This window comes from Panicum virgatum, chromosome 4N (assembly GCF_016808335.1).
Source record: "Panicum virgatum strain AP13 chromosome 4N, P.virgatum_v5, whole genome shotgun sequence".
Taxonomy (NCBI): domain Eukaryota; kingdom Viridiplantae; phylum Streptophyta; class Magnoliopsida; order Poales; family Poaceae; genus Panicum; species Panicum virgatum.
This window is the reverse complement of record NC_053148.1, coordinates 26,200,517-26,224,191: the sequence shown is the minus strand read 5'-3', so window position 1 is coordinate 26,224,191 and position 23,675 is coordinate 26,200,517. Positions and strand designations below refer to the sequence as shown.

At 55.0% G+C, this 23,675-nt stretch overlaps 1 protein-coding gene across 7 annotated transcripts in view; it reads right to left on the bottom strand.

The window, feature by feature from the left end:
• The window catches only part of LOC120669901 (1,4-alpha-glucan-branching enzyme 3, chloroplastic/amyloplastic-like), a 55,312-nt gene that overhangs the window by 6,451 nt on the left and 25,186 nt on the right, over positions 1–23,675 (bottom strand). For 5 of the 7 annotated variants that reach the window (XR_005672879.1, XM_039949796.1, XM_039949797.1 and 2 more), the window contains exons 14-18: positions 17,894–17,995; positions 16,345–16,422; positions 16,119–16,226; positions 14,019–14,099; positions 12,360–12,464 (exon numbers count right to left, since the gene is read on the bottom strand). Coding sequence is in view for 5 of the 7 variants with exons in the window: in XM_039949796.1 (XP_039805730.1) it covers positions 12,360–12,464; positions 14,019–14,099; positions 16,119–16,226; positions 16,345–16,422; positions 17,894–17,995 (474 nt within the window). In the remaining 2 variants the exon portion in view is untranslated. Of the gene's footprint in view, positions 1–12,204; positions 12,257–12,359; positions 12,465–14,018; positions 14,100–16,118; positions 16,227–16,344; positions 16,423–17,893; positions 17,996–23,675 lie in introns of all 7 variants that reach the window. The other 2 variants (XR_005672880.1, XM_039949794.1) reach the window with 2 other exon arrangements.

Here is a 23,675-nt window from a genome sequence, read left to right as displayed (position 1 = left end):
GGAGTCGGCGCCGGACGACACTGGTACACCTGCACCGGCTGAGCGTACCGTGCAGGTGCAGGGAGAGGCATCGGGGCCGCGCGTGGCGCAGCAGTAGACACCGGGTCTGCGCGCGACACGACCGGAGGTCCGGGGGCCGCGTGTGGCGCGACCGCGGGCACCGGGGCCTCGCTCGGCGCAGCAGGGATCACTGGAAGCGGCGCCGGTGTGCCGGGAAAACCTGCAGGGAGAGGACAGACAGGAAAAGGTGGCTGAACCACCGGGTCAGTCGGAAACAGAGACTCCAGCTCGGGGTCAGGAGAAGGTGTGGAGGTAGAGTAGGGAAAATCCGACTCGTCAAAGACGACGTGTCGGGAGATCAGGACGCGGCGAGAGGTGAGGTCAAAGTATCGGTACCCCTTGTGGTCAGGGGAGTAACCAAGAAGCACACAACGAGTCGAGCGGGGCGCCAGCTTGTGAGAAGCAGTGGCGGAGGTGTTAGGGTAACACGCACACCCGAAGACCCGATGGTGGTTGTAGCGAGGAGGGGTACCGAAAAGAGCGTGGTGTGGAGTGGGAGCAGAAGAAGCAGTGGACGGAAGACGGTTGAGCAAGTAGATGGCGGTGTGGAGGCTCTCCGCCCAGAAGCGCGGGGGCAGAGGCCTGGATCAGAAGGGTGCGCACGACGTCGTTCGTCTTGCGAATCATCCGCTCAGCCTTGCCGTTCTGAGGAGAAGTATACGGACAAGACATACGCAGCTGAACACCCCGAGAGAGAAAGAAGGAACGGGAGGTGGAGTTATCGAACTCACGCCCGTTGTCGCACTGGACGGCCTTAATGGTGAGGCCAAACTGAGTGGATACCTAGGCAAAGAAGTGGAGGAGAGTGCGGAAGGTCTCAGACTTGGCGCGCAAAGGAAAAGTCCAATAGTGTGAGAAATCATCGACCACCACTAGATAGTATTTGTAGCCAGAGAGGCTGAGAACAGGAGAGGTCCACAGGTCACAGTGAACAAAATCAAAGGCATGCGCAGCATGCGAAGAAGAAAAGGAAAGTCCAACATGACGACCAAGCTAGCACGCATGGCAGAGGTGCTCAGCAGGAGCCCTAGTACACGGAACATCGGTACTACGACAGAGCTGAGTCAGAACGTCACGGCCAGGGTGACCAAGACGGTGGTGCCAGGTGGTGTAATACGGTGTCGCGGCAAAAACGGCAGACGAAGAAGAAGGTGAAAGTGGTGTAGCAGAAGACGGAAGGCGAAGGGTGTAAAGGGGCCCCGTGCTGTCACACCGGAGTAGCGGACACCGGGAGGCCGAATCCATTACAGTAAGGCCAGAAGAGTCAAATTCGATGGAACAGGAATTGTCAGCTGTAAACTGATGAATGGAAAAAAGGTTGTGAACCATCCGAGGAGCAACAAGGACATTGGTAAGAAGAAAAGAACCAGGAGTAGAACCCACAGCGGTGATAGGAAGGCAAGACCCATCACCAACCATGATGGAAGAAGGACAAGAGGGGTGTGGGGGTCGGACAGAAGAGAGGATACCGGCATCTGGGGAGGTATGGAAGGAGGCACCCAAGTCGGCGATCCACTCGGTACTGACCGGCGGCGTCAGCCCCATAGCGCTGAAGGACTGCGCCGGTGCGGCCTGGTCCCACCCCGAGGCCAGGTCGGCTGCTGGCTGGGCTGAGCGGGCGGAATCCAGAACGGCGCGAACAGGGGAGCAGCAGCGACGAGCATGGCCGCCGGCTGGAGCTGAGGACGAGGGCACCCCCCGACCCTGAAAAGGCCACATCGGGATGCGCCCTGGCCATGGGGCGCTGAAGGATGGCCAGGGTGTACCTCCAGGACCAGAAGCAGGGGTAGGAGCCGGAGTCGGGTCCGGAGTGCCCCGAGCACCACCACCACGTCCCCTCCGCCGACGTCGCCCGCGGCCTCCACCACCCCCGGTCTGGCCGGTGAGAGGAGCACCAAGGTGGGGGTCGATCCAGGGTCCAGATCCAGAGGGCGGAGCCTAGTGGGAGGACGAAGTGCCGTGCTCGGTGAAGGGGACGACGGGCGGAACCAGGAAGTGGTGTTTCTCCGCGGCGACCCAAGGCATCACAGGCAGAGGCATTGTGGGCGCGGCCACGACCGCCCTGGGCGTGTGCAGGAGCGCGGGCGCAGCCACGGGCGGTGCCGCGAACGCGGCCATGGGTGGCATGGGCGCAGCGCCATGGGCAGCAGCGGCGGCGGCCAGGGCGGTCGCGAGGCGGGCGGCGGCGGCGGCGGCGGCACTGGGCGTGCCAACGGCCGCGACACCTGCGCCCAGGGCGGCGGCGATGGCTGCAGCCGAGTCGGCGGCGACGGCAGCGGCGCCCGCGGCGGGTGCGGCGAGCGCGGCCATGGGTGGCATGGACACAGTGCCATGGGCGGTAGCGGCGGCGGCCGCGAGACGGGCGGCAGCGCCGTCCGTGGCGCGCGCGGCGCCTGCGGCGGCCCGGGCGTGCGCGGCGCGCGCGGCGCTCGCGGCGTCCTTGGCGCGCGGGGAGGCAGAGGAGGCAGCGCCCGCTGGAGGGTGCTGCGGCACGCGCGGGTGCTGCCACGCCGGCGGCGCCGCGGCTTGGTGCACCACGGGCGGCGGGAAGTAGACCACGGGCGGCCAGGGCGAGGGGGGGCAGCCGCAGGGGCGCGCCAGGCCGAGGGGCCTGCGCTCGCGGCGGCCGGGGCGGCCCCACCTGCGCCCGCAGTGGCAGGGGCGGCCAATCCAGCAGCAAGGGAGGGGGGCGGCCGCAGGGGCGCGCCAGGCGTAGGGGCCTGCGCCCGCGGCAGCCGGGGCGACCCCGCCCGATCCAGCAGCAGGGGAGCGGCAAGGATGCAGGGGATCCGCGCCGGCAGGGGAGCCCCGATCCGAGGGGCATGCGCCCGATCCAGTAGCAGGGAAGAGTGGAGGGAAGGAGGAGAGGGTTGGGAAGGAGAGGGCCGGCGGCGCCGACGGCCGGCCGGCCATGGAGGCGGCGGCAGCAGCGGCTGGTGAGAGAGGAGAGGAGAGAGACTCTGATACCATGTAGGAGAGAATAATGACTTGTATTCCTTTAAATCCTAGAAGGGTGGGATATATAGATCCTATACATGGGCCTCTAGATGAGCCTCTATACATGAGCTCACATATACACCAACAATAGCTAATGATCCTCTTCATAGCCTGCTGGTGCTCCGTCGTCGGTCGCTGCATGAACCGACTAACGTAGCCGACGGAGAATGCCAAGTCTGGCCATGTCTGGCCGAGAGCGAAGACTCCCCACAAGATGCAAGTACTGCGTAGCATCCACCTCCATCGTGTTGTCGCGGCTCAGCTTCAGCCTCTCCCCCATCGGAGTGAGAGCTGGGTTGCAATTGGTGAGCCCAGCTAGCCCAACGACGCGCTTGGCGTAGACGGTCTGTCGAAGCGTGATCCCGGAATCATCCTAGTGCACCTCGATCCCCAGGTAGGAGAGAGGCCCCAAGTCACTCATTTGGAAGGTGGCCTTCATCTCTTCCTTGAACGCCGCCACCTCCACATCTTTGGTGCCAGTGATCACCAAGTCATCGACGTAGACACCCACCAGCAGGGCATTTCCTCCATTGCTCCGCCGGTAGATGGCCGCCTCGTGCGGGCTTTTCTCGAAGCCCATCCCCTTGAGCGTGGAATCCAACTTCGCATTCCACGCCCTCGGTGCCTGCCGCAAGCCATAGAGGGCCTCGCGCAGGCGTAGCACCATGCCTTCCTTGCCGGGGATTGTGAATCCCGGCGGCTGGTGCACATAGACCACCTTCAAGTCGCCATTGAGAAACACCGACTTGATGTCCATGTGATGGACGTGCCAGCCATCCTAGGCAGCCAGCGCAAGGAGTTGCTCGGACTCCATCTGTGCCACGGGGGCGAAGGCATCATCGAAGTCGACCCCCTCCTGCTGTACGAAGCCTCGTGCCACCAAGTGGGCCTTGTGCCTGACAATGGCGCCGGCTTCATCCCTCTTCACCTTGAACACCCACTTAAGGATGACCATGCGGTGACCACGAGGGAGGTCAGCAAGTTCCCATGTGCTATTCTTCTCAACCGCGTCCATCTCCGACTGCATCGCGGCACGCCATGCCATGTTTCCCTCAGCCTTTGCAAAAGATCGAGGCTCGCTGTCGTCGCACGCAAGGTGCAACTGCGCCTCCAGGTCGTGAGGCACCAGTCCCGGCACCAGCTGGTCGCCGAGAAGGTCCTCCATTGTACGATACCGCAACGGCTCGCCGTCGTAGGACGCGTCGATGCGCTCCTCGTCGTGAGTGTGTGGAGTGGTGAACTCCACCGGGCTGTGCTCAACACGAGCAGGCGTTGGGGTAGACATGCCCGGAGAGGTGGCTGTCAGTGCTGGAGTGCAGGGCGTGGCCAGCTGTGGTGTTGCAGGCGTGATGCTATCGGTGTAGAAGGCGCCGGAGTCGGTGGAGGCTCGGGGACCAGGGTAGGCACGCTCGGCGAAGGAGGACTACATGCTCCCCCAGCTCCCTCGAAGTGGACGTACTCGACAGTGAAGTCGTAGTACGTCAGAGCCGAGCCGTCGTCCACCGCCTTGTCCCACGCTCATCCTCGCCCTTCGTCGAACACAACATCACGCGCCTTGCACACACACTGTGTCTTTGGGTCGAGAATGTGGTAAGCCTTCGAGCACTCCGTGTAGTCGATGAACACTCCCGGAGTGCTCCTGTCGTCGAGCTTGCCGATGTGGCCAAGCTCCTTCGCGAACACAAGGCAGCCGAAGACCCGCAAGTGGGAGACTGCCGGCTTGCGCCCATGCCAAGCCTCGTAAGGCGTCCTGCCGTCGAGTGCCCTCGTAGGCAAGCGGTTGAGGATGTAGACAGCCGTCACCACCGAATCTCCCCAGAAAACAGCCAGCATCCCCCTCTGCTTGAGGAGGGCCCGGGCCATCCCCACAACCGTCTGTTGCGCCGCTCGACGACGACGTTCTACTACGGGCTATACGGCGCGTAGTAGCAATGCTGAATGCCCTCATCCGCGCAGTACGACGCGAATTCAGCCGCCGTGAATTCGCCGCCGTGGTCGGTGCGCACCACACGAAGCTTGCGGCCGCACTCCGCCTCCGCAGCAGCCTGCGCGCGCCTGATGTCGTCCGCAGCTTCTCCCTTGCTGCCAAGGACCATCACCCACATGTAGCGAGAGAGGTCGTCGACGAGCATCAGGAAATAGCGTCGTCCTCCCGATGTGGCCGGTGTCACCGGGCCACACAAATCCCTGTGTACGAGCTCAAGCCGCTCTTTGGCTCGGAAGCTCGACTACTGGGGGAAAGAGCTGCTCCACACGGTCGAGGCACGGCAGGCCTCACACCATCTCCTTGGCACTGAGCCGCTACAGGGCCTCGAAGTGAAGGTGCCCGAAGCGCTCGTGCCACTGCCACGCCTCATCGTCCCGACGAGCAGCGAGGCACAGGGGTTGTGCTACTTGCACATCAAGGGCGTACAATCGACTTGCGCCTCTGGTTACCTTGACAAGAAGGCGATGATGGCGATCCCAAATCCTCATGACTCCATCCTTGATCTCAATACGCGAGTCGTGCTCTACCAGCTGTCCCAAGCTGATGAGAGTTCCTGAGCGCAAGGATGTAGTAGACTCTGGTGAGCATCCTATGCTCACTAGACTCGGCGGTGAAGATGATGGAGCCAACACCCTTGATCTCCACGCCGGAGGCATCCCTAAACTTGAAGGAGCCTCGGACGCTAGAGTCAAGCTCGGTGAAGAACTCTTGTCGACCGGTCATGTGGTGGGTTGCGCCGGTGTCAAGATCCCACCCGTCGATCTTGTCGTTGCTGGAGCCATCACCGAGAGAGACGCACCATCGGCTCGTCAAGGTGGAGAAGGGTCGCTGCGGCCGATGCCGCTGGAGGTAGCTCGATGCTTGCGTCTGCCACGAGCAGAGCCGGTTCCTGCTTCTCCGCCTGTGCAACGTGAGCCTGGCCGCATCGTGGCTGTGGACAGTCCTTGGCCCAATGGCCAAGCCTACCACAGTTGCGGCACGCGTCATCTCGTGTCGGCCTGTGCTTGCCGGCAGCGCCGCCCTGGGCGCCTCCGCAGGCGTCACCCTTGGCTCGTCCTCGCGCCCCGACCTGGGCGCTTCCGCACGCCTTGCCGCACTTGCGGCCGCCTGTCGTGGAAGAAGGCTCCCCCTTCTTCCTGTCACCCTGGCAGGCATCCCACTGTTCTCGAGTGAGATGTAGCTTCCCGCCGATGGTGATAGCCCTCGAGAGAGGCTGTGGCTCATCGCCATCGATGACCTTGAGGCGACCAATCGTCTCCTCAATCGACATGGTGGAGAGGTCCAGCAGAGACTCGATCGAACGAGCAATTTGCCTGTGCTTCTCGGGGATGCAGCGATAGAGCTTCTCGACAGCTCTCTCCTCGTTGTAGGTGTCGTCGCCGAACTGCACCATCTTCTGCAGCAAAGTGTTGAGACGGAGAGCAAAGTCATCCACGTCTTCACCTGGCTTGAAGGCCAGGTTCTCCCACTCCTTGCAAAGTGCATGCAATGTAGTCTTGCGGGTGCAGTCGCTGCCAATGTGTGCTGCAGCTATGGCATCCCAGGCCTCCTTGGCAGTTCGCTTCTTGAAAAGCGTGAACTGCATCTCGGGCGGGACTGCTGCGATGAGGGCATCCAACGCCCGTCGATCCTTGTCGTAGTCGATGTCGCCGTACCGAACTGCCTCCCACATGTGCCGCACTTGGAGCCTCACCCTCATGACTGCGACCCACACGACGTAGTTGGTCTTGGTGAGGGTAGGTCACCGACCACCGGGACAGATGTGGGAGAGCCGCGCAGCCTATAAGGCATGCGCTCTCCGTCGACCGAGCCGCCACCGCCGCGGGCGCCCCCGCCATGGGCGCCGCTGCTGCCTCCACCTGAGCCAGCGCCGCTGCACACTCGCCCTAGGCTGCTGCCACCGCCGCGCACACGCCTGTCCGGGCTGCCGCCGCCGCGCCCGCGGGAGTGCGCGGTCGCCCACCGCGCCGTCCGCTCTCGCGCCGCCTCCCTCACCAGCCTGAGCTCCACGTCGGTGCTGCCGCCGATCGAGACAGAGCTGTTGATGCTACTACCGCGCAGAGCCTCGAGCTCCGCTGCCGCCGCACGCGCTGCATCCGCCACCGCCAGCCATGGCGCCCTTGCCGCCGTCGTAGCTGTCTCCGCCGCTGCTCGCTCGCGTTCCTCTGCCGCGGTGAGCTCGGCCTCCTCCCGATGCCGCGCACTCGAGGCGACCGAGGGCTGAGATCGTCCTGCGGATATGGTTTGCCACTAGGAGGGTGCTACGTGGGGAAGAAGCAGCCTCTGACGAGCTGCTGCTCGTCTGCTCAGGTGAGGAGGGGAGAACAGAGGCAGCTGGAGTTGCTGCTGCCTGCTGGGAGCTAAGAGGTGCTTGGGAAGGGATTGAGCAGGAGATGTTTAGGCTACAGTATATTATGGCTGTGATACTAGTTATAAGAATCTGAATCGTTACTCTCATCGAGAGAGGATGACACTAGGAGTTGGGAAATTTTCTGGTTTATTACTCACACAACCTCAAACAATGTCATACTCTCCACGGGAGAGGTGTTTATATATTTATAGGCGCTGCAGGCAACCAAGGCCACCAGGGCGCTGCAAGCATATGCCAAAAATTAGTCTAACGTGCTGCTGTCCTACTAGTCTAAGATGCTGCTGTCCTACTAGTCTAAGATGCTGTTGTCCTAGATGCTCTGAAATGAAGACCATGTGCAACACAAGGACCATGTGCTGCTACCAACCACAAAGACCAAGAGTATAGGGCTTATTCCCATCAGGAGCCGGCACGTCGACGCCAACCGTGGCATGCTGCTCCAACGACATAGAATTGGGCGCTATGGGCGAGAAAGCCTAGCACGTGCACGAGACACACGTTGCCTCAAGTCGTCACTGCTAACACGCCGCTGCAACCACGCCCGTGTAGGCGGCGCCTGCTCCATGTATGCCGACGTGGAATGCGTGGCCGTTCATCACTTTTGTAAGTGCATTTAGGCCCCTAATTGAGTTTTGGTGTTGATGACAAGCATAATTAAGGAACTAATTATTTTATTAAGCTATGAGCAGGTTCAAAAATCATTGAAATGAAAAAGAGCAATTAACAACGCTATATTTGCTAAAGAGATAGTGTTTGAGCTTCATTAAAGATCTTTTATTAATTTCTATTTTGAATTTGAGTATAGGAAACACCGTACTAACAAGAGGGATGCAAAGAGATTGTTTGGAGATGCCAAAGTGCTTATTGAGCTACTAATTACCCATGAGACACACATTTTCACACACTTGCACTTCTGTTTTTCCTGCAGATCCAGTAGGGGTTGGAAGTTCCGACCCCCGTCGGAAGTTTTGTGTTCCTTCTGACAAAGGGTTCTCGCCAACTAATTTAATTGGGTCGGAAGTTCCGACAAACACATCTCTAGCACAACAACAGCTACTTTTTAGGGCTCGAGTATTTATACCCCATTAGCCCCCTCATTCATTGCTGCTGACCTAATACGCAAGAACTCCCATCTTGAGCATTCATTCCTCTTCCCCACTCCCTTCAAAAGCTAATTCTTGAGTTTTTTGAGCTAGGGTTCGGGTGAGAGCAAGATTGAGGAGTGAGACTTGACCCCTTTGAGTGACAAGGGGGTCAAGTCAATCTCAAGAGCACTAGAAGCATCTCCTTCGGTCGATTTGTTACTCTTCAGCTTGTTTCTAGACGGTTAGGGTTAGTTGACAACTCTGCTCTTGTGTGTGCGCACCCAGAAAGTTTGTATTACCCCGTCCTTTGTGGACTTTACTAGTGACTCAGCCCTCCTTTATGATTGATTGAGAGAAAGGGTTACTTGGCAACTCTGCTCTTTGTGAGCTCCTCAATAGAGACGTAGCTCCCTTGGTGGGAGTGAACTTCGGGATTGTGTCACTTGTTCTTATTGCATTTATCTTTTTTTGTTGAGCTTGAGCTTGTTTTGTCTCGATCTATGTTTGTGTAGTTTATTTGTGCGAGATCACTTGCAGGATTCACCCGGACACATTAGTGAACTTTTGATTCAAACAGATTCTTCATATTCATCTCAGATTTTGTTTCTTTGTGCGAGATCACTTGCAGGATTCACCGGGACACATTAGTGAACTTTTGATTCAAACAGATTCTTCATATTCATCTCAGATTTTGTATCTCGTATTAGTTTCTTTGTCTTGTCGGAAGTTCCGACTAGGGGATGAAAGTTCCGGTCCATCGGAACTTCCTACACAGGATCGGAAGTTTCGAAAGATTTAACTTGTACGAAGAATTTTTTCAAGTTTTCTAGGCATCACCAAGATCCTTTCAGTTGTCGCCACGATCCTCCTCCTACGGGTAAGGCAACTCCCCGTCCGGCCGAGGGGAGTCCATCGACGCCTCCGTCAACGCTGGAGATGTCGATGATGACATCATAGAATAGACCCAGCACATTTGAAGAATCATCGTGGGCCTTGTTCATGGGGATGCGATCCGGGTGCGATGTCCATGCCGTGAGGTTGAATCTCGACATATCCGCACGCTCTGTCGTGTCCCGATGGACCGCCTCCACCCAATAGTAGGGTGCCAAGAGCTGCTCCGAGATGCCTCCTATGGAGATCTCTGCCTTGTATAGGACCTGCTAACACTGGGCGTGCACCTGGCGAGTCCACCTCTTGAGGCACAGACTGAGCCTGCCCGAAGAACTAGGTCAGCCGAGGTGAAACCCGCAGCAGGAGAATGAAGTCCTCACGAGCGGAATGGGCGATCCTGGGCATCTCCGACTAGAATGTGGACTCCTTCGAAATAGCCTCAAGAGCCTCCTAGGCGATCACCGTCGGTCGAGTGCCGACCACCGTGATGAGGATCACTCGGTACAACTTCGTCTCCGCCTAGACGATGCTCGACGAACGGTCCAGGATGCACAACTCCCACTTAGAGTTCTGCAACAGGTGTTCATCTTCCACTGATACTGGGCACACAGTGTTCAACGCCGGCTCAGGACCTTATGCCACCCCTCCTTCGTGGGAGAGGGAGACACGTGGTGAGCTTCCAAGCGGACATGGTGGTGGTAGCACGGCGGTGTTGAAGGTGGTGGTGTCAAAGGGTGGGGGCTGGTGTTAGCAAGCCATTTTGTGGGCCGGCCTTTGTGCCGCGGCACCCAGCCCAGGTGGCTAGGGCTGCCGTTTGGGTTTTATGGTAGTTGATTCAGATTAGGCAAGGATCACCGTTGATTGGGTGTTTCCTATAAATCCTAGATGATCCTTGCCTATATAATGTACTCCTTGTACTCTCATTAATCAATTATCAATTTCCCGAGCCATATTTGCTTTCAACGGGAAGTTGGGCGGGGGGAAGGAGCCTGAGGATTCTTCACCTACGCCGTGTCCTTGAGGATGTCGCGATATGATTGCGTCGGGGCAAGATCCTTCACTAATGGGATAAAAGGGGCTGCCAGGGGGCAGATCCGTGAGGCGCTCGACCTAGGTACCGAAGGCGGAGAAGCAGATAGGGCCGGAGTAGAGGCCCGCACCGCCGAGGATGTCGGAGAGGGTGGGGGTTTCGGGGTTGGCAATCGGGCTCGAGGTGAGCTCCAGCATGGGTTGTCGGTGAGCGTCGTGGGGGAAGGAGGGAGCAGAGGGAGACGAGCGGGGAGTCATCGCAGTTTGTATAGGTGTACATATGTATACTAGTGTTGTAGCTAGAGATATTTGGCACAATTGGCCTACATGCCCAGATTGGCGTCTACTTCGACTTCACCTCCCTCGACTATGTTTGGCTCAAGGTCCTCGCCGTCTACTTCATTCTTCATCAACCACTTTGCTTCCACCTTCGTAGACTGTTCGGCTCGAGGGGCTCGCCATCTATTTCGGCTTCATCAGCAGTATTGCATGCACAACCATCGACGTTAACTACTTTGACTAAATACCACCCCAGCCTACTCGCACCTCAGGAAACAGGTGCTACCACGGTCATCATGGAGAACCAATTTACCCCAAAAGACAAGTCCTCCACTGGGCTATTAGTTCAATCAAATTACCCTTCAAAACAAAGTTCCATCAAGTTCTACATGCAGCAAGTCTAATGCAATGACTCTCCACAAGAAAAGAGAACAAACACAACAAACAGAGAGAGACCTGCAGTAGTATGAGCAGTGCTAGAGCTGTGAGCACAAGGCCTTCCAGTTGTACCTCTAGAGCATGGCAATGCATGGAGGCAAGTTGGCAAGTTGAGCATGATGATTGGTAGACAGTGTCGGTGTTTAGCTGCCAAGCCTACCTAGGGATACCCTAAAGTGGTAGATTGTAGTTAGGGTTTCGCAAGGTCTGGAGCCGATGGTGTAAGGAACACAAAATTTTAGACAGGTTCAGACCGTGAGATGCGTAATACCCTACGTTCTATTGGTGGTTTGTATTGCTTTAGAGTAGATTATGTTTTGGAGGGGTCCCTGCCCGCCCTTAAATAGTCCATGGGACATAGTTACATTAAAATCCTAGCCGAATACTATCTAAGGAGTCCTACCTAATGTATATCGGGTAGTTTCCTTCTATTTGAATTGTTCTATTTCTGTACGGGTAGTTACAATAGGATAAGGTATATTCCATGGGCTATCCCTTATTCTAAGATATTTTTCAAATGTAAGCAGTACCACTGCCCCAGGTCCGACAGATAGTTGTGGCATGGCATGGTGAGCATGAAGGTGTGTGAGTGCAAGGCCAACGCAGATGTAGCATCAATGCATTAGGCCGCAGGGAGCCACCGCAACATGTATTGTTTTTTTTTAAGAACAGTGAAGGAGTTTTGCAAGAGATTGTAACATTTTGTTGTGAATGTAAGAGGAGTCGGGGATCATCAGGTGGCATTAAATATGATGAAAAGAAACCAATAGAAATGCTCAATCAGACAGGAAACTAAAAGAGGGAACTGTGCTGAGTTGTATATGCTTGCATGATGCAGTCATGATGCAGTGCCATGATCACCGGCTGTTGCCAATGATCAAGAAAGAGCACGACACAGGATAGTCCTCCATGTGTAAGATGGAGGCGAGTGATCAATGGCTTGCTGCGCATGCCACTCCCCGGTGAGCGCTCATTGCCAGAGGTGAATTAATTGCCTCAAGTATTGGTGCGATGCTTTGAGGATGAACCCCAACAGATTTAGAAGAAAGGCTGGTGTGCTATGTAACCTAACACCAGTTTGGTTATGAGCCTGTCCTGCCATTCTGTACTGCTGGTTGGCTGCACAATTAATTTTCCTTTTAAGTCAAACTAAAGCCAAGCCTTGTCGCCTCCATTTGAATATACAAAGAGTAATTTAATGCCAAAAGCATCATTCACTTACTTGATATTCCCCGGCTTCATCCACACCAACATGATATGACTGATAGGAGACTTCAGGATTGAAATTAAATACGAAAAGAAAAGGCCCTCTTGTGAAACATATGACCTGCCAGAATAAGGAACGTAATTAGAATAGCTCATATAAATTTTGAAATGAGAATTTTCTGTCAAATGAAACAGTGTTGCTTTAACTTGTCTTCATTACTCCACTGGATGGGTTTAGCATGTTGAAGACCAACAATCCTAATTCGTTGTGATGATTGGAAGGTGGAACTGTGAATATTGTGCTTGTAGAACTAAGAAAAGGAAACAATTCTTTTTTCTCGAACCACGCAGGAGAGTTGCATGTCATTTGATTAATGAGAAGAAAAATAAAGTACTAAGATCAGGAGGGAAGTCCTGATCCAAACACACTCATACACCCCAGGATTCTAACAAGAAGTTATACAACGTGCCAGACACCACTATAAAATGACCAAACCAGCGAGAGCTAAGAACTCTGCGAGCACCCAGGACAGCAGATTCGCATGTCCTTTTTCCACCGGCCATACACCAAAAGGAGCCCTTGTTGGCTATATTCCGTACAACCAAATTAACACTAGGTGCGGTCCCACCAAAAACAGTCACATCTGTACTTCCATAATTCCCATGCGATGAGAGTGCCAAGAGTGTGAAAACCTTTCCACTTTCCAGAACTCCTTCCGGACTTGTTTGCTAGCACCAAACCAACCAACTGGAAAAGCAGGCAGTGTCCAATCTAGGTGTCAACCCCCCTAAACCCACACTCTGCAACAATATGAACAAAACCTGCCTCGCAAATACGCAAGACACAAGAATGTGCTGGATATCCTCATCCGCTTGATCACATAGAGGACACACAGAAGGGTGGGAGAAAACCATACTTGGCTAAGTGATCCGCGGTCCAATATCTATTCATGACTGTTAACTATAGAAAAACTTGCAACCCAACAGGGACTTGACCACAAAAAAAACCAGGAGAATAAAGAGAAACAGTGCAAAAATCCTAGTTTACCCACACTTTTACTTCATCTACCACCACCTGCAAAAGGTCCAAGTGACTATTTGGTTTGTTTCCCACATGAACCTTACCAAATATTGCTAATGCAAATACCTAGGAAATACCAAAACATGACAAAAGAAAATGATGTTTGGGTTGTAGCCATACCAATTACTGGGCTGTGCCAAAAAGGGCCCACATTCTTTCTGGCCAAATCATGGCTATGTTATCGGTTTTAGTAAATGCCAACCAAAGAAAGTGTCTTAGTAGTTAATGCATGATAAAACTAAACAGAATGACCACATAGAGTTCCAATAAATAAAAAATTTACCCCCTTATCTGCAAATCAAGCCTCAACAGTTTATTTTATAAAAATATATAAAGTCATCATCTAAAGGGATATCAAATCAAGTGTGGAAGATCAGGTAAAGCACAAACAACCTCCTTAGAAAATATTAACTATTTAATAAGATTTATCCAAGTTTATGTGTAATGATTGACTATATAATTCAAGAGTGTATGTTAGCGCACATGAAACGATTCTTGATTGAGAAAGCATATAATTAACTAAGAAAATATGTGTTTATCATAATCAAACTTAAAAATATATTTGAGCTGATATTATCTGAAACATCTGAGTACCATGCTTGTGTCATTACAGTGATGAATACTGGGTGAACCTCTGGAAATTATCCTTTCATTTTCATCCAAGCTCATAACATCCTAGGACAAAAGTTTGCTGTTAGTTAGTAATAGAAGCCATTCATCTCATGAATATATATACCAATGACACTTGACAGATGCCTACAACATATTTAAACACAATCAAATAATAGTGCCTAAAATAGAAGTTGCAAATTCACGGTGTTTCTTTACATGTCAATAAATCCAACTACAACTGAATATTGTTTTTCTCGAACACGGGGGAGAGCTGCGCATCTTTGTATTAAGAGAGAAAGAGTGTTCCAAATTAGAAGATGAACGCTCCACACCTTGGACAAGAGTGAGGAACGTACTTTTCACTAAAAGAAAATTTTTTCTTCACACACAAAAGTATTGAATATTGTTACCTTGGAATGATTAGTGAGGATCATTACTATCCACTAGGGAAGATGGACATATAGTCCTCATGGCTATATGGGCCTGTTAAGGGTATAATAGTCAAGGGTAGTATTGTAATATCCTAGTGTCTAGGGTTTGGGTGCTCCTATGCATACATATCCCGATTTGAGGCTATTCAACACAGACATACAGTTCAGTCTTCTCCTCTCCTCTCCATTCGTAACATGGAATCAGAGCTTCAGGTTGCCTGATCCGGCCACCACCCTCGTCTCCACCACTGCGCTGCCCCTGGGAGCATCAATCTTGCTCCTAGGGGCAGCATCTCCTCCAGTTGCCCCAAATCCATTTTTTTTAGTAGTTGAGTCTGTTAGGTGTATAGGTGTTGTATATGTGCTTGTATTGTATTACTTGTACCCCAAGCCTATATGGCCTATATAATGAAAGGTCACCTCCCTAGTAGGGTGTGTGGTGTTTTCCCTACTTTCTACAGAGTTGCAGCAGCAGCAACCGTTCGTCCTCATGTCGCCGCCCGTCCGGCCGCTAGTCCGTCACGGAGCAGCAGCTGTTGTCCTCCTGTTGCGGAGAAGCCGTCATTCGTCCTCAACCTTTGGCTGCCACCGGGCCTCGATACATCATCCCCGGGCACAGATCGAGCGCCGCTGGGCCTCGATTTGGCTTCCCAGCCACAAATCGAGGGTGCCCAATCATCAGCGGCCCTCCCCCACGGCAGAGCAGCAGATCAGCGCCATCTGGCCACCATCAGCCTCCTCCTGTGCCGGGCCACAGCCTCTTCCTCATGCGACCGTCTGCTCATCTGCCGCTGTCGCGGCCACGTCCCCATCACTCGTCATGGTCCCGCATCTGCCGCCGCCGCGGACACGTCTCCGTCGGCCGTCCTCAGGTCAGATGCTCGTAGCAGCCGCTCGTCCCGTCGCTAGATTGGCTGCCCGCTGCAGGCTGCACTTCGCAGGATGCCGCCTGTCCTCTGCTTCCAGACTGCACGCATATCTGCAGTTCTGCACTGCCTGGGCCATCTTCAGTTGCCGTGGTGTGCTCTGCTCTGCTGTGCCGCAACCGTTTTTTTTTTCCCTACACGAGAGAGGTATCTGCCTTGTCGTGCTGATTCAATTTTGGACCATTTCTGCTGGCTGCTGCAATCTGAAGTGATGGCGATGCGGTGCAGCTGCAGACCACCACATGCAGGTGGAGACGAGGGGCAGCCAGCCAGCAGCAGATGAAGACGTGCAGCCACGCCCACACGGGGCCGCGACAGCAGCGGAAGGCAGCAGCCGCAACATGAAACGCCAAATGAGAAGCTGCTGGTGCTGGAGGACGGGCCGGCAGCCGCAACGGCAACGAGTGCCGCGATGGGCGACAGGGCGGCCAGATCCGCAACGGGCAGATGCGATGGCGGGCAGAGGAGAGCTGCAACGGCGGCCAGACAGGAGGCGGCGCGCGACAGCGCACGACAAAGGGCGGCCAGCCGGCTCGGAGGAAGTGGCCGGGGACGAGTGGAAGCTGTGATACCATGTTACGATGGGAGGGGAAGACGATAACTGCACTATGTGTATGTATTGATAGATGGCCAAAGGGCATATAGTACAAGAGGAGACCCCCAAAATTATTGCTGCAGCATATTTGAAAGACATATAAGGAAAATAGTTCATCCATATTGCAAACCTTGTCAAAGTCAAAGAAATGTTTGTGAAAACCCTTGTCCAATAGTTCCCATTGCCGATTAGCTAACCGGAAGGAATAGTCATTGCTTGACATAGGAAATTCAACTCTCTGAAATCAATCCATAAAAAGCTTTAGAAAATATGGAGAACGGACTAAGTAAAACAAAATAATTAGACAAAATCGAGAAATAGAGGTACAAAGCTCAAGGAAATATAAGCGTACTCACATTTGGATGTGCAAATTCATTGCCCATGAAGTTTAGATAAGCACCTCCGCTCGTTGTGAAAGTAATTAGTTTGATAATCTGAAATGCATTGAGGAAATTGACAACAGATATTTGTACCATGAAGTTTAACTATTTAACATCTTGAAAGTAAAGGTAATGATTGGCTAACTACAAAATCGTCAAAGTCAACCCCACCACAAAGATCAAAACTCATGCCCCATCAAGAGTGCTCTGTAGAGCTTGCTGCGGCTGCAGCTGCCACAGGAGCTACAGGAGCTAGCGCAGCCAGTTAGAAGTTTCTAAAGTGCTGAACCAAGACAAATACAGCTGCAACGACTAAGGTCGTCGTTCAGGGCTTAAAACATTTGGACTTCGCTTTTTTCCAACTGCAGCTGCAGCCGATCAGCTCGGCTCAGCCTTATGCTTCAAACATATCCTGTCCTTATCCAACCACTTCCAACATCTGTCAATTATGAAGCCTTCACAATTAATTTCCTCATACACTTATGCTGTCATACTGCGCTTAGAGAATACATGCCCTGCTCTGGTGCGGTAACTAATCTCTATTTGTGCAGTGATATGTGTTACATGACCAAAACATGTGATATGTGGACCTTTCGATGGCAGTGGCATGAAATTCAAATTTAGACTTTTTGTGGTATATTTCTAAACTGGGTTTCCTTTGATGATACAAACCCAACTTTTAAAAGTTATCATGTGATTCATGTTGATCTCCCTTTTCCAGGTGTGAAGCTAGATCAATGATTACCCTAGTATACTAATAATCATTTATATAGCTCCTATATGATTTTCAAGCAAAGTTAGGACTGTTGATCCTTTCGGACTCTAATGCTTGTGTACCAGGGTGAATAAAGTGATCGTCGTCCGTGTTCTTCCATAAATTTTTAAGTGAGAGAATACAAGGTTGTTTTAGAGATCTAAATTAACAAATAAATATTGAAAGATGTACTTCGAGCTAACTAATTCTCAGATTTGGGTGTTAGTGATCCAACTAAATTGGAAGAAGGATAAAAAATACTCCCTCCATTCCAAATTCCAAATTAAAAGTCGTATTGACTTTTCTAGACACATAGATTGACATAGCATATATCTAGGTGTATAGCAAAAGCTATGTACCTAAAAAACCAAAACAACCTATAATTTGGGACAAAGGGAGTGGGTAGTCAAACAGAAATACAAATTGAAACAGAGAAATTCAACATATACATTTTGCCGCGTCTATACTGACAGTCTCACATAGAGGACAGGGGAGTGTGATTTACTAAACCATAAAATATAAATTCATAATAGAAGTAATGTAAACATACTATACTTATCAATTTTCATCATTTGTTATTAAATAATTCACATACCAAGTTATGCATACAAGAGATAACTAAGATAAGATATACTATGGAAATGGTGATAATTGTAATTCATCGCATGGTAAGTAACTGGAGCCAGGCATATTTAATATGCTTTCAGAAAAGGCATATTTAATATTAAAGAGGTCGTGTGATCATGAACGAAAGTAGGAAGAAACACATACTTTCAGCAATGAAGCTTCCATCAAACCATCATCAACAGAACGAATTAAGAACTTTCCAGAATTAAGAATTATTTCAGCAAAAGACTTGCGTCCTGATATGGACTGTATCAAAAAAAGTCAAATGTGAAAATTCAATCCCAAAATAACCACTAGAAAACAAAATTCCAGTATTATGCAAAGGTCCAATTTAGTACTCCCAAGTATATGCTACGTCCAAATAACCCCCTAAGCTATTAAAAAGTCAACTTAACCTTGTTTCTACTAACCCGCATCAAATCACACCTTTCCAGTAGAATTTGTGTTGGCCAAAGAGGGGGTGGACGACCCAGTATGGCCTACACATAGCTCCGCCCATGGGTGGAGGAGACCACGGTCCACGGGTGGCGCCGCTGCTGCTCGAAGAGGCGATGCAGCAATAGCCCTCCATACTCGAGGAAGAGGCGCGCAATATGTGGATGGACGTCACGGGAACCGAATGGATCAAGCACGTCCATGGTTTTTATAGCGTTAAGGCGAGGCGAGCCATCACCGCCTTATCTATTGGAAATATGCCATAGAGGCAATCATATTTCCTTGTATTCATGATTAATAAAGTATTCCTTGAATATCTATGAAAGACAACTTGTACTTTTTTTTTCTCGAACACGCAGGAGAGCTGTGTATCTTTATATTAAGAGGAGAAAAATGGGGTTGGTCCAAATTACAGAGTCCAGCTCCTCTCCTTGGACCAGAGAGAGGGTTGCATAAATATGCTAGAGCTGTTACAAAAAGAAAGACACTAGGACCTGACCATCTCACACTTATCACCCTACACTTCCTCTACCAACCTTCCCGGGTCCAAGGCTGCAAGGCCCTTAGTGTAGGAGAGAATAATCCTTGTATTCCTCCAACCGTAGAAAGGTGGGCATAAATAGTACCTACACATGGGCCTCTATATGGGCCTCTATATACTCCAACATATATACTCCAACACCCCCCCGCAGTCTGAACTACCGGCGCAGCGGTGTTCAAGATTGGACAACAAGAAAGCCAACACCCCCCCGCAGTCTGAACTACCGACGCAGCGGTGTTCAAGACTGGACAAGAAGAGAATACACAGGGCAAATACCCCCCCTGCAGCCACAACTAGCCACCGGCTACGTTGAGGCTGGATCGAAACTCCGAGAAGGTCGAGGAGGGCAGCCCCTTGGTGAAGATGTCAGCAAACTGGGAGGTAGTCGGGACATGGAGTACCCGAACATCGCCGATGGCGACTCTGTCGCGCACGAAGTGTAGGACTATCTCCACGTGCTTCGTCCGCTGATGCTGGACGGGGTTGGTGGAGAGATACACGGCGCTGACGTTGTCGCAGTAGACGAGAGTGCTCTTGGCGAGCGGACTGTGGAGCTCCGCCAAGAGCTGTCGTAGCCAGGAAGCCTCCGCCACGCCGTTAGCGACAGCCCGGTACTCCGCCTCGGCACTGGAGCGGGAGACAACCGGCTGCCGCTTGGACGACCAGGAGACCAGGTTGCCGCCCAGAAAGACGGCGTAGCCGGAAGTGGAGCGCCGAGTGTCCGGGCAGCCAGCCCAATCAGCGTCAGTGTATACCACCAGCTCAGCAGAGGAGGAGCGGTGAAGTAACAGGCCGAGGTCCACAGTGCCACGGACGTACCGGAGGAGACGCTTCAGCGCAGCAAGGTGTGACTCTCGGGGATCATGCATATGGAGACAGACCTACTGGACAGCGTAGGTGAGGTCCGGCCTGGTGAAGGTGAGGTACTGCAAAGCGCCGGCCAGACTCCGGTAAGCAGTAGGATCAGCCACCGGATCACCCAGATCAGCAGACAGCTTCGCCTGAGTGTCGACAGGAGTGGAGCAGGGCTTGCAATCAGTCATCCCAGTCCGCTCCAGAATATCAAGTGCGTACTGCCGCTGGTGAAGGAGAAGACCAGACGGGCGAGGCTCAACAGTGACGCCCAAGAAGTGGTGGAGCTGACCGAGATCTTCATAGCAAACTCCCGCTGCAGTGAGGATTTGACACTCTGAAGCAACTGCTGACTGGAAGCTATGAGCACAATGTCGTCGACATAGAGCAGCAGATAGGCAGTCTCATCCCCACGGCGGTAGATGAAGAGAGACGTGTCAGACTTGGCCTCGGTGAATCCCAGTCTCATCAAGAACATGGCGAACCGAGAGTACCAAGCCCGAGGAGCCTGCTTCAGTCCATACAGAGACTTGTTGAGCCGGCAGACCATATTCGGACGACTCGAGTCCACAAATCCCGCTGGCTGAGAGCAGTATACAGTCTCTAAGAGAGTGCCGTGAAGAAACGCATTCTTCACGTCCAGCTGGTGCACAGGCCAGGAGCGCGAGAGCGCAAGCGAGAGGACTGTGCGCACCGTAGCGGGCTTCACGACCGAGCTGAAAGTCTCGTCATAGTCCACACCAGGCCGCTGAGTGAACTCTCGGAGAACCCAGCGAGCCTTGTAGCGCTCCAGTGTGCCGTCAGCCCGCTCCAGTGTGCCGTCAGCCCGACGCTTGTGCGTCCAGATCCACTTGCCAGTCACCACATTGCAACCAGACGGACGCGGCACGAGGTCCCACGTCTGGTTGGCAAGAAGAGCCGCGTACTCCTCTTCCATCGCGCGACGCCAGTGAGGATCCGCCAAGGCGTCGCGGACAGAGGATGGTACCGGAGAGACCCGCGGCTCTCCCTCAGTGGCGGAGAGAGTCGCGGCCTGGGACGCCATCCGCCGAGTCACCATGGGATGGATATGCCGAGGATCCCGATGGATGACCGGCGGGTGGTACACCTCCGGCTCGGCTCGAGAGGGAGCCGGAGGTGGTGGCGGCGGCGGCGGCGACGGCTCCGGTGTCGGCGTCGCAGGAGCCTCCGGAGCAGGAGGCGGCGCCGATGTCGACGTCGAACGACGCCGGTACACCTGCACCGACTCAGCGTACCGCTGCGGTGTCGGGGTCGGCGCCGAGCGGCGCCGGTACACCTGCACCGGCTGAGTGTACCGCGCAGGTGCAGGGGAAGGCACCAGGGCCACGCGTGGCGCAGCGTGTGACACCGGGTCCGCGCGCGGCACGACCGGAGGTCCGGGGACCGCGCGTGGCGCGACCGCGGGCACCAGGGCCGCGCTCGGCGCAGCAGGGATCACCGGAAACGGTGCCTGCGTGCCGGGAAAACCTGCAGGAAAAGGACAAACAGGTAACGGTGGCTTAACCACCGGGTCAGTCGGAAACAGAGACTCCAGCTCGGGGTCAGGAGAAGGTGTAGAGGAGGTGGAGTAGGGAAAATCCGACTCGTCGAAGACGACGTGTCGGGAGATCAGGACGCGGCGAGTGGTGAGGTCAAGGCATCGGTACCCCTTGTGGTCAGGGGAGTAACCGAGGAACACACAACGAGTCGAGCGGAGCGCCAGCTTGTGAGGAGCGGTGGCGGAGGTGTTAGGGTAACACGCACACCCGAAGACCCGAAGGTGGTCGTAGCGAGGAGGGGTACCGAAAAGAGCGTGGTGTGGAGTGGGAGCAGGAGAAGCAGTGGACGGAAGACGGTTGAGCAAGTAGGTGGCGGTGTGGAGGCTCTCTGCCCAGAAGCGCGGGGGCAGTGAGGCCTGGATCAGAAGGGTGCGCACGACGTCGTTCGTCGTGCGAATCATCCGCTCAGCCTTGCCGTTCTGAGGAGAGGTATACAGACAAGACATACGCAGCTGAACACCCCGAGAGAGGAAGAAAGAACGGGAAGTGGAGTTGTCAAACTCCCGCCCGTTGTCGCACTGGACGGCCTTAACGGTGAGGCCGAACTGAGTGGACACCCAGGCAAAGAAGTGGAGGAGGGTGGGGAAGGTGTCAGACTTGGCACGCAAAGGAAACGTCCAAGAGTAGTGCGAGAAGTCATCGACCACCACCAGATAGTACTTGTAGCCAGAGAGGCTGAGTACAGGGGAGGTCCACAGGTCACAGTGAACAAGGTCGAAGGCATGCGTCGCATGCGAGGAAGAAGAGGAAAAAGGAAGTCGAACATGACGACTGAGCTGGCACGCATGGCAGAGGGGCTGAGCAGGAGCCCTAGTACCAGGAACATCGGTACTACGACCGAGCTGAGCCAGAACGTCGCGGCCAGGGTGACCAAGACGGCGGTGCCAAGTGGTGGAAGACGGCGTCGCGGCAAAAGCGGCAGACCAAGACGGCCAGGGCGAAGAAGACGAGAGTGGTGCAGCGGAAGAAGGAAGGCGAAGGGTGTAAAGGGGCCCCGTGCTGTCACACCAGAGTAGCGGACGCCGGGAGGCCGAATCCTTTACAGTGAGGCCAGAAGAATCAAACTCGATGGAACAATAATTGTCAACTGTAAACTGACGAATGGAAAGAAGGTTATGAACCATCTGAGGAGCAACAAGGACATTGGGGAGACGAAAAGAGTCAGGAGCAGAACCCACGGCGGTGACAGGAAGGCAAGAGCCGTTACCAACCATGATGGAAGAAGGACAAGAGGGGTGTGGGGGTCGGACAGACGAGAGGATACCGGCATGTGGGGTGGTGTGGAAGGAGGCACCCGAGTCGGCAATCCACTCGGTGCAGACCGGCGGCGTCCGCCCCATGGCGCTGAAGGACTGCGCCAGTGCAGCCTGGTCGCACCCCCCAGGCCAGGTCGGCTGCTGGCTGGGTGGAGCGGGCGGTGTCCAGAACGGCGCGAACAAGGGAGCAGCAGCGGCGAGCATGGCCGCCGGCTGGGGCCGCGGACGAGGGCCCGCGAAGGCCTGGACCGGTGCGGCGTGCGCGGCGGGCGCGACAGCCTGCGCAGCGGCGAGAGAGGCAGCAGCCCGCGCAGGGTCCCTGGGCGCGACGGCCTGGGCGTCGGGCGCGACGGCGGCCACAAAGGCGGCGGCGGCGGCCAGGTCTGCGGGCACGACGGCCTGAGCCTGCGCGGCGGGCGCAATGGCGGCGTGCGCGTCGGGTTCCCGCGCGGCCTGCGCGGCGTGTGCGGCGGCCACAAGTCCGCGCCCGCAGCCGGGTAGGTCGGGCTGCACTTGCAGCGCCTGCTACAGGGGAGGAGGCAGCTGGGCGGCGGCGACGGGCTGCAGGGCGGTATCAGGCCGGATCTGCGGCCTCGCGGCCCAGGCAAAGGAGGGGGTGCGTGGCAGCAGGGCGACGGCAGGTCCCGCGGCGCCCGCGGAGGCAGCAGCTGTAGTGGGCCACGCGCCCTGGGCGGCCAGGGCAGCAACGGCAGCCTGGGCAGGCCACGCATGCCCGGCGGCCAGGGCAGTGTCTGCCTGGGCAGGCCATGCGCGGCCCGCGCCCTGGGCAGCGGCGGCGGCCTGGGCGGCCGGAGGAGCACCGGTTCCGACGGATCCGGCGGCGGTGGCGCTGTTCCAGGCGGCTCCAGGCGGAGCAGAGGAGGATTCGGCCCCGGGAACGGCCTGGGCGGCGGCGGCGGCGGCTGCAGCCCCGGCCTGGGCTCCGCCCGCGCCTGTGCCCGCGCCAGGGCCAGCCTGGGCGGCCAGCGCGGCGGCAGGGCGGCCCTGGGCGGCGGCGGCGGCGGCGGCTGCAGCCCCGGCCTGGGCTCCGCCCGCGCCAGGGCCAGCCGGGGCGGCCAGCGCGGCAGCAGGGCGGCCCCAGGCGGCGGTGGCGCTGCTCCAGGCGGGCGGCGGCGTCGGAGCAGAGGAACCAGCCCCGAGCAGAGGAGGCGCGGCTCCAGGCCTGGGAAGTGCAGATCCGGCGGCGGCGGCCTCATGGGCGACGGATCCGGCGGTCGCCAGGCCCCTGCTGGCGGCGGCGGCCCTGCCCTGCTCGGGATCGA